Consider the following 16019-nt stretch of genomic DNA (forward strand, 5'->3'; position numbering starts at 1 on the left):
ATCAGGCAAACCAGCCCTTCAGTGTCAGCATCACAGACCTTGATGGCTGGCAGTGGGAGGAAGCCTGTCAGAAATATTTCAAACCTGATTATGGGAGAAGATCTTGCTTCAGAGGTTGTTTTATCTTGGCAGCTGACAAATTGACACAGGCCCTTTTGACTGTTGCAGTTGGCTGGGGGCTTGCTGATTCCAGGTGGTTTTCTGTTCAAGCCCAGGGGTTTATAGTTGGTGTGCCTCTTTTCAGTTTAAAGGAAAATGTGTATGTGGGTATTTTTGATCCACCCACAAGAAGCAGGGGGACTGATATCCTAGCAGCTGATGCATAATGGCACCTTCGTTACTCCACCATTTTTCTAAGAATCAGTTTCCATCCTAGTAGTATTATTTCTGCAGTTCTTTGCATTCTTTTCTGATATATTTTCTCTATTTCACTTTATGGCATATTTTTCTTAGTTTTAAAAATTGACAGATTTTCTGATCTTGTTTTGTGCACTAAATACTAAGAAAACAGGGAAAGTTTGGTTATTATATGCTTGCCAGTTTGAACTACTTATCACTGAGGTTCTCCCTTGGTGTGTTGATTACTAGATGAATTCTTGGCTGTACATTTTGAATAGTTTATGATAATTGCATGTTTTAATTTTTTTCTTTAGTTTGCTAAGCATAAGAATATACCACCTTTTGGCAGCTGCATTTAAATGGAAATAGAAAAGGCTTCTGCAATAAGCACTGCACAATGTCTGTGCTAGATTTTTATAAATCTCCTAATTCTCAGTTGTAATGTTTCTTGCTCTGTTACCAATTGAGGATGAAAACCAGTCTTATTATCCATGTTTGTCCTGAGTCATTAGTTCTACCTTTTGGAGTACAGGATTTATTAAAGCATGTTGCATACTTCCCTACAGTGCCTATATAGCAAATGACATATTCAACTCTCCTTGTAAAAACATGTAAGTAGAAATTGAGCTTGTTGTGAATTGAATAATTCATTTCCAGGATGGATCACAAGTAGACTGTTATGGAGGGATATAGAGGCAATGTAGTGCTGTGTTTGCATACTAAATTTATACAAATACTTGATTTTGTGCAGCAGTAGCATCTGAGTTTCTCCCGTTGAAAGCACATTATAAAATCATTTACGAACACTTTGTTTATGGTGGAAAGAGAAAACCTACATGGAAGAAGTTAAAGTAGTGTGCACGATTGATCTTTATTATAAAATTATCAAAGCAGATCCAGAGGTTTTTGAATGCTATATGTAGCTAGATTTAAGCCTGTATTGTGATTTTGAGTGTTTAGTAGTGATAAATTTTACCTGAGGCAGAACCTCTTCCGAGTGCAAAATAAAATTCCTCTTCATATGTGTAAAATATATAGCAGAATTTATAATCATTTTGTTTCTGAATCTTTACAGTTTTCTGAAGATAAGAGCATTGTTCTGCTGTACTTCTCTGCCATCAGCAACTCTTTGAATGTCTTACATTGCTAAATCCCAACATGTGCCTAAAAGCATTGTTCAAATGGTATTTTGAGGGAAGTAGCCTCACATCTTCATGGGAACCCATTCCTCTCCCTGCTTCAGAAATGTTACCTCTGCTCCTAAAGTGCACATGTAGTTTCTCTTTAGGCATCATTTACAGTGAAAGTGTTTTATCCTTTTGCTGTATTATCAGCAAAATGTTGTTTCCTTTATGTGTTTCCTTTAATACCTTGCATTTTTGTAGGCCAGTGTTAACATATGCAGGCCATCCTCTTATCCCTGTGGTACATTCTCTGAAACAGAAACACAGAAGAGTTGAAGGTTTGTATTGTAATGATTATGTGACCAAACTAAATTAACTCCCAAGCTGTAATGCTGCTTTGGTCAAGTGTACACATTCTGTCCACAGCACTGGATGGTGCCTCCAGCCTGCAGAAGAGAGAGTAGCATCCATTCCCTGGTAACATTTGTACTCCAGTTGTGACATTTGGGAAGTTCCAGCTGGTCACATTTATAATTTTTCTCTCCTCCTGTCTTCTCCAAAAATGTTTTAGGTAGAAGAGCTGATGATGGCTATGGAGAAGGTCAAACAGGAACTGGAGTCAATGAAAGCAAAATTATCCTCTACACAACAGTCTTTGGCTGAGAAGGAAACTCATTTGACCAACCTACGAGCTGAAAGAAGGAAGCATTTAGAGGAGGTCCTGGAAATGAAGTAAGTGTCATCCTTTATTATTTGTAGGCTTGTTTTATTGATGTCTCTGCACTCCTTTCTGATCCTTGTTGTTCTAAAGACATGGATATGTCTCTGCAGATAGCAGATATCTGTAATCAGTCAAGCCTTCAGAAGTGACTTCTGACCAGGGATTACTGACATCACTTTCACCCTTCCTCCAGAACTCTTCCTTTTGATTGTTTACAGTAGACTTCTATTATTTGCACGGTAGCATCTTCAAAGATCCTAAGCAACTATTGGGACTCAATTGTTCTGTGTCTAATGAATGAAACATCTTGCTTTGAGCAGCCTATAAATACTTCAAGGTAAGGTGCAAGGCAGTGTAGCAAATGACAAAAAAAAAAAGGGAGAAGATAAACATAATGTCAGGTGTTTGTAATGTTAAAATCAGACTGCAGATTTCTGGTCCGCTCAAGTATTTTTCAAACTCATTCAAATGATTCATTAGCGCTGGAGCAGCCTGAAGTTCGATCTCAGTCAGACTTTTCTAATCATCCTTACACAGGGAAGCCAGGATAAAACCAAGCTTTGAGGAGGTGGGGAGAAGAGAGGGATTAGACTTCCCAGGCTTAAATGCTTCCTAATTTCTGACCGTGCATTGCAGATAAATGGTTATCCTTGGTTTAGGGAGACATGAATCCATTTAGTGCAGTGATGGATAGTGCTGCCAGCAGTTCATTAGAAGCACTTTCAGTTGTTTAGCCAGGCCTGAAGAGAAGGAACATTTTTATTGGCAGGACTAGGAGTGGTTCCTCCACTGTGGTTTTGTGAGCCATTATTTATTTATTTAACTGTTCTACACTGGTTTCTTTTCTTTCCTTTTTTTTTTTTTTTTTTTATGAAAGGATAGAAAAACAGCTGTTACAAAATGGAAAGAGGTGGCTTAGATCTTGAAACTTTAACTTAGAACTGCTGTATAAAATCGGCCAAGCCTCCCCAGCTTCATATTCGGCTACAACGGTTTGATCTAGACCTGGCATAAGCATGTTGGAAGAGTGCAGTACTTAAAAGCCACACTTCTTATTTTTAATAAAAAAATTTATTGAGCTATAAATTTGACTGCCTTGAGAGTTGCTGTATAGGGGGATGGGAAGAATAGCTCTTTAGGTGATGTGGGAATCCAAAGCAACTGGAGATGTATCCCATTTCCAATCACTTGAGAGTACTTTCTTCAGCCAAACTGCTCTGCCAAACCTTCTCATTAAAGTCTACACACAGTGTACTGTATATCCTGAAATGTATTGGAACTGTGTAGATCCATTAATATAACTACTCACTTCTAAATGATGACCTCTCTTACCTGTGTAAGTTATTGTTGGAAAGTTTTTGTACTGAAATGTGGTATCAGGTACTGTATGAACTGGTAAATCCATTGTACCTCAGAAGGAAGAAGAACACTGGAGAGAATGGTAATGCTGTCAGCACATGGAAAGAAAGATGGAAAAAGCATTACGTTTATATAGTTAATTAGCTGAGCATGTTTTAGTCATAGCTGGTCTGTCTTAAAGTTCTATAAAGCTGCCAAAGGCATCCAAACTTCAAAAACTCGCCCTCACCATGAGGCTCTGTTGCAAACAAGTCTCTACTGAGGACTCCCAGTCAATTAAATATCTTATTTTATATACAGAAACTCCAGTATATTCTTTGTTGCCCTGCTTTCCCAGCCTATGTCTTTTATAAAAAGCACTTATTTGTTTCCTAGTTTTGCAAAACGTTTCTCATGTTGTTAAAGTATTTACTACTATTTCAACTGAAAAATAACAGTAATTGAATGAGTGGTCAGTTTTGTGAAGCAATGATCTGCTTTTGGAGTTCTTATGGAGGAAAAATAACTATTGTACAGATAGTGTTCAAAGGGTTGGGGAAGCAATACTGTTTCCTATGTTCTAGGGCATGCTTCGGTGGGAAAAGTTTGAGGTGCTCAAAACCAGCACTGATTAAATTTGAGATTTGTTAGAGGTGTAGATTTAACAACCTAGGCCCTGCAGTCAGCTAATGGGACTGGGGAGCAGACAAGAAAAATAGCTTAGGAAATGCTGCTTTAGGAGATTCCAGATCTGGAGTGAAAGAAAGTGTTAAAGCAAAAAGGGGACTCCAGAAAGTTACCTCTGGGTTTTAATAGGAACTTGTTAGGTATAATGCTAGTGAAAATAGATGTTTAAAATACTGTTTTTTAGAGTAGCACTTGTGTTTACTACTGACTCTGTAACCCTGATTTCACACTCCTTAGGGAATAGTGTGGCACTAGAATAGCTTGTGTGAAGTATTCCAAGCAAGAAATTTCACTCCTTGAAGAAATACTATGTATTTTGAAGCTCTCTTCCTTTAAGTCTAATATTTTAATTTTCTTTAAAAAAACTTTATTGCAAATAATTATGAGAAAGGCAGATAATGGTCTCTATTTATATCACCAAACCTGATCTACTGTAGAGAAATCCTAGTGAACTGCTGGGGTTTTTGTTTTGTTATGTTTTCTTTAAGAAGTTCTAATGTTTCCATCATTCACAGCAAATCTTTTAAATTAGGCAGGAATAAAGTGCTGTCTACAGAGAAATCTCTGTTCTTTGTCCCATAAAAACCTGCTTAGGCTGAGCTGAGTTATAAACTGTTGAAAATCACCAGTTTTACTTTCTTTTTTTTTCCCCTGGTGTTGTCAGCAAATTTTGGCAGTGTGTGAAAATAACCAAGCACAAACAGTCTAATCTGAGGCCGAGCTCCTGCAATTGCCAAATCTCTAGCAGCGGACAGTGCACTTACAGGGAAGGGGAGCAGACACTGTGTCTGCATGGTTTTTTTTACTAGACAGGCCTTTTGTTATGGTCAGAAGGACCAGAAAGGTCTTCCTAGTCATGTGCTTCAAGGCTGAAAAGTCCCAGCTGGGACATTTCTCAAGGTGTTCTTTCAGACCTGGAAAACGATGCAATGGCCCTTTCCTGAATTATGCCTTCTCCTGCTAATTGCAATTGCTGCTAGCCCTATAATCCAAGGTATGCAGACTTACATAACATAGTTGGCACTTCAGAGTTGAATCTTTCATCCTGCTGGCTCACAACAGAAGGATTATTACTTCTCTGAGAATAATTTACTATCCACTTGTTTCTTGAAAAATAATCAAAGATACTGCAGATTAATTGTTAGCACAAAAAATAATTTCTGTTTCAAAGTCAAGCTGTCAGAAAACATATTTTGTTTTCTTGTCTGACTATACATGAGTAGTCTTCTGAGTATTTATCACAGTAGTTTTTAATGTCATTAATTCATCCCAGAGATAGCGTTTCTTTGATACAGAGTGGAGGTGGTGATCAGAAATTATCCAGGCCTGTGTAGCTCAATGAGACTTTTTGTTCTATGCCTTCCTTTCTTCATCTCAGAGCTGGAAGGATGCTGAGAGCCAAGGAGGGCCGCTCATAAAAATGAGATGCCAACTAGGCAGGGCTATGCAGGAAGGCTGTTCACCCATATTTCTGCTACAGTTTTCCTGCATGGTACGATTTAAAAATACTTGGTAAATGAAGAAGTCCACATCTTCATTTTCTGGCTCTCAGATAAGAAAAAATACAAAGGCATGCACATGAACATTCACAACTAAAAATCAAGTCAGTGGAAGCTGAGGTTGTTTGTCTTGTGAAAAGTTCATCTTCCCAGCAATAAAGGAGCATTGTCTGCAGATATGAGTATGAAGCTGAAGTTGAAAGTGATCCAGAAGAAACTGTTTAATTGATACAGTTTATTATCCAGAAAAGTAAAATCAATTGATCAAAAATGACGTGTGAGGTAATTTCAAGCCCTGCAAGCAGTTTAACCAAACAAAAAATACTTCAGGTTGTGTACACTCATGGTGAACAGAGCTAAAAAAAAAAAGAAAGTATCAATGTCCATCCACCAACAACTCGTTGGCTCATCCACACCCGTCTTCTTGGAAATTGAGGAATTTCCTGGTCTTTAAAGAAGTTATGGTTTATGCATATGGAATAACAACAGTCCTCCAGAACAGATGAACAGCTCTCTCCATAGTTTGAAATCTCTTTGGGTTTGTTGCCAGTGCCACAAAGCAGCAGCACATTGCCATCACATCAGCAAGGTGTGGATTTCTAGGCCCAGCACAGGCTCTTCATCACACAGAGCTGGGCTTGCAGGCTCTGGGAGTCACTTGCTGTGTCAGACTATCTTGTGATGGCAGCAGTGGTACCTGAACTTCTCCTGTAGTTACCTCATGTGCACTTAAATAAACTGAAGTCCCACAGGGGGCACTCTGTGTCTGTAGGATTCACTGTCGGGGGCAAAGCTGAACGTGTGCACCTATGTCAGTCCCTTTTTGCTTCTGGAAGCTTTGGAATTTTCTTTTTAGTCCTTTTCAGGGCACACAGTGAAAAGTAACATGCTACTGTCCTGTTACCATTGTTTTGTCCTTTTAAATTTTGTTTTGTTCTTTCCAAGCAAAAAATATTTAATCATGTATGTTTATTTGAATTCTATATTGTCACCCCATTAAATTGTTAATACTTTAGTTGAAAGAGTCTGAAATATGAAAAATAATCAATTTCTAATAACTAAACAATACAGACCCCATGTTTAAATAATTTGAAATAGACTGACTTTGGATCTGCTGTTGATCTCCAAGTGAATGGTACAGAATCCAATAGGAAAGCTGAAATATGCAGATATTTTGTGTGTCTTTTGAGGCTTGAGTTTATTGAAAGACCTTGGTTACCTTCAAATTTAGTGTCTTTTGCTACTATTTCTTTAATTCAGGTGAAAACTTGAGAGAAAGCATAATCTCCTTCACACATTTTTTTTCTCTTGGCAATTAAGGGATAAGCCCTGTTATCCTTCCTCTCCTGTGTTGTCCATGAGCCTTCTGAGCACTGCCAGTGCACTCCACAGTGTTCTGGCAGTGCTGGAGACAGCCTGCCACACTGTTTGCAGTGCAGCTCATGCTAGCTGGCCTGAAACATGGAAGCAAGCAGAAGAGTTTAACCCATTTTTGGTCAGTCAAATGTTTCATGTAAGTGAATCTTGACTCTTGAAGTGTCACCATGTGATAAAAATGCAAAGCAAAGACATGGACCTTTAACAAAGCCTATATAGACAAAAAGCTCCATATGAGTACACACAGAATTACATTGTTGTGGTCTACTCTGTTTCTTTAAGTATTGGGAAGTTATATTTACCTTTTCTAACTGGTTTGTTGTTACTCTTCACCTGCCTTGAAAATATTTTCTTTCTGTAGCTTTTCGGATACTAAAACTTCGGCATGATATGTCACAGTTGTGTTCTGTCTTGTGATAAAACCTTCTCTATCTCATTTTATCTTGAGTTCTATGGTCTCTGAGAACAATCCTGCAGACAGAAAGTATTGTATTATCTTAATGAGCCATGACAAGCCCGGAAGCAAAACCAACTGCTGAAAACTACACCAGGTGGTGTTAAAGCATTTTGCTCCACTCAGTAATTTCTAAGACTATTGATGTTGTAGGGAGGAGTTGGGAAAAGAGGTCCAGTCATTAACTTCTGGAGAATTTAGCTACACTATGCTCTTGTTCCCATGCCTTTCCATGGGAGATTATTTTTCTGGATACAATTCTTCAGGGACTGGGTTTAGTGTAAGTGATCCCTTCAGTGTCATAGTTTTCAAGATGGTGAAAGAAAATTAAACCTCTTTCAAATGAGAATGTGAAAAATTCTGCATACAGGCTCAGTGTTAAAAATGTAGAGGTTTTGTCATGCTTTTATTTTTTATTAAGATATTGCAACTTTTCTACAGAAGCTACTCTGAAAGATCTCATCAATAGAGATCTGGGCATATATATACACAGAGTACTAAAATGTATTCTTTTTTTAGGCTTACAAAATCCTGACTGAAGACGATAAATAACCCTTGTCTTTTCTCAGTTTTGTTAGTCATGATTGCAAACCATCTTGGGAAACAGGTGCAGCACAAGAAAATTTCATGTTCTTTACTGCCCAGAGGACATTGCTATGGTAAAAGTCTGTTTTTATCAAACCTGTATCCAGATCATGTTATCTAAGAGAAAAATAATAATGTTTCTTTTTCTAGATAACTGAATGTTAAATTGGTAGAGGAATAGGGAGAGTGATGGTTTTATGTTGACTAATATATAGAACAGATTGTAAGATAGCTCTAAGGGCATCAACATACTGCCTTCTGCTAGCTAATTCTGTATGCCTTTATTTTGTATAATTAAATACACTCAGAAGTTCTGTCACAAGTAGAGATTTATCTGCTCAAGGGAATTTGTAATTTTCCCTTGGAAGTATGAATCCTTCACGTCACTTAGTTCTAGAACAACACTTAACAAAAGTACATTTCCAGGTTTTCTGTATGAAAAGACATTGTGTATATTTCTCTAGAGAAGAAGCATAAATATGGCTGTGATTTTTGTTTTAAAATATGTAGGAGTGTTTTTTGCTCAGGGTTGATAGCAAAAGTAGATTTCCTATGCTGGCTGTTTCAGCTGCATCAGTGATTCCTGTCGCCATCCTTAATCCAGTATAAGATTCTGGGGCTTCCAGGGGTGTTACTGAGCTAAACTAAATCAGGCACTTTTTACTTTCTGTTCAAGTCAAAAGAACCATGAGTTCCTTAGGGTGCTTTTTCCTCTTTTATAAATGTGAATTGTAAATAGTAATGCATATAAATCAACTCTGTGAGCACTACATATTTCATTAAATACAGTCAAGTTGCGGGTTAATAGAAGTTCCAAGTGAAAATATTATGGTATCTCATTGCATATATTGTAGATTTAATGTAGTGTGAACAATAGTAGCTTTGAGCAATTGTAAATCCCATCCGGACATCATCAACATAGTTCAAAATACAAGGAGGGAACTCTCAAAGGGTGGATGTGCTTACATGGTCACTGTGCATGTGCAAGTCACTCTTTTATTGGGTTTAAAATAATAGTGGAGCTTTGCAGGGTGTAGGTAAGGCAAAGTCTAACTCCAGTCTGTTTTCTGGAGTGGAATAGAAATTCCTTTTTTTAAAAAAAAGTGAGGTCAATTTGCTTTAATTACAGAAATAACCTCTGAAGCAAGTAATTGCTTCCCTACAATCCTAGAGGACAACAAGTGGGAATTGAGTAAGAAAAATTGGAGAACTGGGTTAAGTTGTTGGCAGTACATACATTCTATGTCTTTATACTGTATGGGAATATCCATGATGTCTTTTTGTTGTTTTCCCTTCCCAAACAATACACAATACTTTTGATTTCATCATAATCAAAGCATCATTCTGCAGGTCTGTGGAATTTCTGAGAAAGCTCCATGGTGATAGGATTTGTCTGGTGATACCTTGTTTGCAGTGAAAGTGGTTCCGTGTAACTGCTGTCAAAAACATGAAAATTGACCAGAAGTGTTCAATTAGAAATCCTAAGAAATAGACAGAAAGTGTCTTTCTTTGAGGTATGATGCTGTCATTGCTATTAAGTCAGTTCTCCCCAGTTCAGTAGTTTTATAATAATTTTCTGTAGATTACAGGATGAAGGGAACTCTTCCTGTACTAGGAGCTAGTGCATATAGGAACATAGGGAATTCTGAAAAATAATTTGACACAATGTTATATTTGGTATTGCCTAAACCCCTTTTTCAGGCCTGCCTCAAGCACTAAATAAATAGGGCTACAGATATCTCTAGACCTATTGCTCTTTTACAGTCTGCTGGCATTCTACAGCTTTAAAATTCATATTGACTTGAAAACTACAGGATCACTTTAATGTATTTCCACTAGCAAATAATCTAGGAATGCTACCTTTGCATATGAGGTTAAACTAAGTTATATAATTTGTATTTGCTATACAATCAGCTAGTTTGATAATTTAGTTTAATTTAATGAATAAAGATTTTAGTCCACCGAGACTGTTGTGAAAAGATGACAACTGCAAGTTGCTTTAAGCAGCGGGGGATTTCATCAGAAAATTATTGAAGTAAATGGTTAAAGATATATGTAAATGTTCAAAAAATACTAAACTGTTGAGTAGCAGAGAAATTAACTTGTTGAGACTAAATCATGACGAATCAACCAGGTGTCTCAATCTTCCAAGTCATAGTTTTGGTAATATAGCAGTTTTGATCTCAGAAGGATTTGTATCATTGTCTTGCAGAAGTGTCTCATCAAGAAGTAGGGACTGTATTCCTTATTAAACCACTATGATGTGAATAAGCAGGTAGCTGTAAAAGAATAAACAGTAGTTTACTGTTGAAATTGAAATTTTCGTTAAGTGATGTCCTTAGAGATATCTCTTCTTTGGCTTGCAGGTTCAATTTCTAAAGAGAAACTTAGCTTTTGTAGGTAATTCATGTTGCGTATTCTCCATGCAAAGGAAACTTCTTTATTTATTAGAAGGAATAGAAATAACTCAATTTGTTGCTTCGAGGTAGCTGAAAAACTTCTGCTGTCTTTCAAGCCCTCATTAGGCAGGAAACCTAAAAGTGTTAGGACTCACTAGGTTATAAAGAATGCCAGGAATATCATCTTACATTTGGAAGAAGCCTTTATCTCATCCAGCCACACTATCATCAAAAATATTAATTATGCAACTATAAATAATAGTATTTTCCAGTTTAGCTATTTTCAGTATTTTACATTTCAAAGTAATTTTTTAAAATAAAAATGGAGAAATGCCATTGTTGTCCCTCAAAGGAGTAAACTGAAAAGCAAAACATGAAGTGACTTGTTCACCCATGGCCACAGAACTTAAGTGATGTTAGGAATTAAATTCTGAAGATACTGAGTTTGTAGATTTTTTTTTTTGATGTCTTAACAGTTTGAGATACAAATGTTTTATGGGCAATGTTGTACATGTAAGATATATAGTTTTTCATGTATTTCTCTCTTCTAGCATGTTCTACAGATCCTTTGTACATTCTCATTTTTTTGTCTGTACCTAAAGTTGAGTATACCTTTCTTGCCACTTCAGTGCTGTAATTGGAGAAAATCTGTTCTGTTTTGCTGAACTGATCTTTGGATTTATCTTGATTACTAAAGTTTCATTGTTAGTGAGGGCTCTAGTTTTGAGTTTGAAAAACTAGATTAATTTAGCAAGGAGATGTTAATGTAGAAGAAAAACAATTACATTTTTGCCTTGCCTTTAAAAATAAGAAGCTGGCTTTGGACTGCAGTTTCATAGGTTTTGTGACAAATGAGGCAAGAAATAAATTGGCAAACTCCCTATGTTCAAGGTATAGTGGTACAGTGTGCTCTCTAATTCTCAGCCCCAGAGATCTCAGCAAAGGCCACAAATTAAACAAAGTCAAAACGAATCAACTTTACAAACAAAATACAATTATTAAGGCTTTCATTTGCTACAAAGAAGCAGTTGTGAAAGAGGCACTGGGGCAAGTTCTTTTGTGCAGTAAGGGAAAATCAACAGCAAGGTGTCAAACAGAAAAATGAAACCCTGCAGTTGAGGTCTTTGGAGCCAGAAAAAAGCAGCACTTACGCAGAAATGCAAGTAAACTGTTGGAGAATGGAAAAGGTGTTTGGTGCTGAACTGCAGAGAGTGTCAGTGTGGCACTTGGACCAGGCAGAAGAAGCCTGTGGACTAAAGCAATGCTCTGGGGTCAGGCACAGCCCTTTGGAATGATGCAGGGATTTAATCAGAAAATGATTGGATTGTATTTATACAAATACTGAATTTCCAGTTCTGTTTGATGAGCAAATACAATCTCAATGTGACTTAAGTACAACTAATTATAAGAACTTTGTCTTTAGTTGCCTGTTCCTGAAAGAGAACTTGTAGGCTTTTAATGAGAATAATTTTAGAGGGACACAAATTGCTTTGGGCAGCTATATTGTTTTCAGTCAGTGCTACAAATAACATAAAAACTTTATTTCCATATATGGGAGATGCAGTGTCTTTTAATAGATCTCGATTCTACTTTCATTTTCTTTTTACTAACTCTGAAAGTATTAATGTGGTACTAATATGTAAGTAGTGTAGTAAATTATGTCTAATATTTTTTAGAGTGCACCTGCCTTAGTCCAGCTGTGGTTACACATTTTTGTGGTGCAGGTACTCCCATGGCTGCAGTGTGCGTGCATCACCTGTGTTTTGTTTGACTTGCCTAGTGTATGGGTCATTTTTATTTTATAAATAAGTATATATTATTTTCTGTAGACTCTGGTAAGCTCTGTAAGTTTCTTAGCAGATTAGTGATTTAATGAAAATATAATTTATTTTCAAGGTAGGAATACTTTTTAAGAGCTGTCAAGTTGTAGTCTGATGCATGGACTAAAACCCTCAGCTCTTCAGAACTGCTTTACCCCCTATCCCCAATGCCAAGCCACTTTGGAAGCAATTGTACTTCATTCAGCAGACCATCATAATGAAATGCCTGCTTGGTAAAGATGGAAAATGTAACTCCTTATGACCAACAGTCACAGATTTTCAGTTCAACTTTCTCATTCCCAATCTGTATACTGATATGGCTGGTGTGGAACATACCTAGTAAAGGACAAAATCTGCCCTTCAGGTGCTCTAGTCCTAAGGAAATCCTACAAGTCTGAGACAAAACTTTTAAAAAATATTAACTGGAGGAATGCACAAAAAAAAAGAACTCTCATTCCTCTTTGGAATTCATGCACTGCCCATTTTTCTAGTTTATGTCTTAACTATGTATTTTGATTTGAGGTAAGAGTTAGGATAGCCTAGAGGAAGTATTTAATTACCTAATTTCTCAGCACCAGCTGAGGTTGGTGATGGTCTGCTGTGACTTGGAAATTCACGCCCACACCTTTAATGAACAAAAGGAGTTTGCTGGTCAGAATGGGGTACAATAACTTGTCTCCACATTCTAGGAATATACTTTTTTTTTTTTTTAATTGTGCAACCTTCTATAATTTCAGTTTATGCTGTGACCCTCAGTTTTCATTATGATACTTGACAAGATGTTGCACTTTCCATCTGAACATGTTAAAGCAGTTGCAAATTCCATGTTAAGTCCTGAAATCAGTCTTTGGGGGGTGGGGGGGAACTGTTCATCTTGTTTAGGAATAAGGGAAACTCAACATAGAAAAATTCAAATGGCATAAATAAATTGTCTAAGTTGCTGAGACAATTTATTATCTAGTTGCACTCAAGTAATTTAACTGTATCTTGCACTCCTAAAATAAAATTTCAAATGCTGTTGTGAATTAACAGAGGATTGTTACTCAACTGTTGTTTAAAGGACAGTATTAAAATTAATTTTCCTGTTCATGATAGAAAATTGTTTTGAATAGGACAGAGACCAGAAGATAGACAGCAAGATTCTTTCCTATCATCTCTGGTTCTCAAGTCTCCACTTCCTTTTCTTTGGTCTTCAGAACCTTGTTCTCTGCCTACCAGTGATGGTCTCTGATTTACACTGGACTCCAAAAAATGGTTTTAAGACTTGCGCCATTCTAAACACAAGATGTAGATTGGATCAGAAAGGAGCTTATTGCCAGCTTTGAGGCACCTGTTGAATCCCTTATTTGTTGGTTCTGAGGAGAACAGCACTGTGCTGTCTAAACTTAGGAGCCTACTGCCATTTCTGCTGCTCTAGGTTACCCCACTGGACTTCCAGAAGGTGCCTCTTCAGAAAGGCATGGATCTTCCTTATCTTTTGTTAGCCTCCTCGTTTCTGTACCCTGGGGAGCTCATGTGGAACTAGATACCATCAATTGAGCTGTGCAGTCCCAAGGCAGGCACCGAGAAAAACTGAATCATCACAGTTCCCATCAGCATCTCTCAGAGAGACAAGGCTGCAGTCTGCTCTGGCAGTTTCTCAGCACTAACAGAACATTGACCATCACTTCAAGATGACTTCTCACATCCCAGAATTTGACACTGTAAGCACACTCTGTGCTGTAAGACCTCACAGCTTCCAGAGAGCTTCTGTCATCTCCTTGAGCCCCACTAAAAGGTCACATTCTCAGCCAAGGCCCTCTGCTCCTCATTCAGGAACACAGGAATTCAGGGCTTCCCAGGCTCACTGGGATTTAGAAGTCACTGTTTTCATGACTTTGGATAATGGACATCCCTATGAACTTTGGAATGATTGGTCCCAAAACACTTGCAGTCAAGCCATTTCCACACTATAGGGTATAGTTACCATCACTGAGGCTGAAAGGGTCTTTTAATGTGATGCTTCTTCTTCATATTATGGAAGAATATTTTATTCCTAAAACACTGCTAGTAGGTGACTCTTTCACTGTCTCCTTTGAGGATGTTACAGTTTATTTGATAGCTCATTGAATGGCTGAACTATGTACTTAAAAAAAACCAACCAAACCTACATCAATATTTTTTACTTCTTTAATTTTAGCAAATTATTATTTAACAGAAAACAACAGATTCTCAATGCCATTCTAACTTTTTTTTCTGGTTTTGCTACATAATTTTTCTGTCCTCAACTGTCTTTTCACTGAAAATTCACAGAATTGTGACAACCACATGCACAAATATTTTCCCAGTCTGTTTCGCAGTTACACCAAACTTAGTTATGTTTTGGTCTTTTTGATTGTTACAGTATTCATCCTTAAGGGAAAGCTGGCTTTGAATATGTTTTCTATAGTTACTAAGCTTTTCAGTGGTCCTTCAACTTTTTTGGGACTTCTGGTTTCATTGGCCAGTTGCCAGAACAGACATTCTCGTACACATGGCTAGCTGTTCTTCTATTCTATACCACTATCTAATCCTGTAAATGTTGCTCTGTGTTAGCTGAAGAGCAAAATCGTAAATTTTAACAAAATGACACATGGAAAACCAAGTCTGTGAATGGAGATGTGCACTAAATGCATTGTGTTAATTAATAATTGGGATGTTACATACTCCTCATTCATAACTTTTAAAGTTGTCAGTTATAAAAGTAAATGCAAAATCTTGCAGAGATTTAGCTTAGAATCTGTGTGTATGGCTTATAATTGAAAAAAAAAGTGCCCTAAAGAAGGGCACACTTTTCTTGTGAAAGATGCAAGAGCAGGATGGTTTAATCAAGCATATTTGTAAAAGTGATAAATCTATTTTTTTAAAAAAGCTTTATTTTTCATATTGTGCCTGTCAACCTCTCCTGGTTTCAGGAAACTGGTTTCAGTTAGGCCCTGGGGTAAACAGGAGTCATTGTTTACAGGATACAGGGCAAGAAGCTAATTGACTCTTTAATTTCTCTTCTTGTATTTCATATACATTTAGGGAAGGTAAAACAGAGAGAAGCTGCAATCACACGACTTCTGAGGTTAAAATAGCCTGATTGGGAGAAGGACAATTAAGCTGCATTTAAGCTCCTAATAATTCATGCCATGTGCTGATCTATATTCAGAGCTTTGGGACTTTTTTTTCAGGCCTGATCTTTGGGTTTGCAAATATCCTATCATTTTGTTACTACGCTTTAAATTTGTTCCTATGTGTCTTTCCTTTTTTATACATAAGGTGCTACAGAATGGCAAGACTGAAGGTGGTTGTTCTAAATGGCATTCATAACTTCTTCTAGATGTGCAGTTTTACCTTAGCCAAGACCCTTTTTAGGTTTTCAAGCTCTAAAATGAGTATGTGTTAGTAGTTGTAATGAATACAACTACTTTTTCTTACCTTTTTTCATAACTTGGTGAGGATTTTCTTGAAGCCTCTAAGTGTATAAAACTGAGATGCCGGAGCACTGTAATGCTGTTTTTTTTCATTTGTGTCTTCTGTAGCAGGACAGGGAATACAAAATCATACACAGAATCTTAAAAAAAAAAAAAAATCATTCTTTTTGAATATTATACTTAGCCGGAGTTGTTTATGTCTTATTGAAATATATGAGTATGAAAATAAACAGATGTTA

At 37.0% G+C, this 16019-nt stretch overlaps 1 protein-coding gene across 18 annotated transcripts in view; it reads left to right on the forward strand.

The window, feature by feature from the left end:
* The window catches only part of ERC1 (ELKS/RAB6-interacting/CAST family member 1), a 275891-nt gene that overhangs the window by 177601 nt on the left and 82271 nt on the right, over window positions 1-16019 (forward strand). For all 18 annotated transcript variants that reach the window (XR_014951966.1, XR_014951968.1, XR_014951967.1 and 15 more), the window contains one exon: window positions 2035-2195. Coding sequence is in view for 12 of the 18 variants with exons in the window: in XM_077783291.2 (XP_077639417.1) it covers window positions 2035-2195 (161 nt within the window). In the remaining 6 variants the exon portion in view is untranslated. The remainder of the gene's footprint in view (window positions 1-2034; window positions 2196-16019) is intronic.

This window comes from Lonchura striata, chromosome 1A (assembly GCF_050655825.1).
Source record: "Lonchura striata isolate lonStrDom1 chromosome 1A, ASM5065582v1, whole genome shotgun sequence".
Lineage (NCBI taxonomy): Eukaryota > Metazoa > Chordata > Aves > Passeriformes > Estrildidae > Lonchura > Lonchura striata.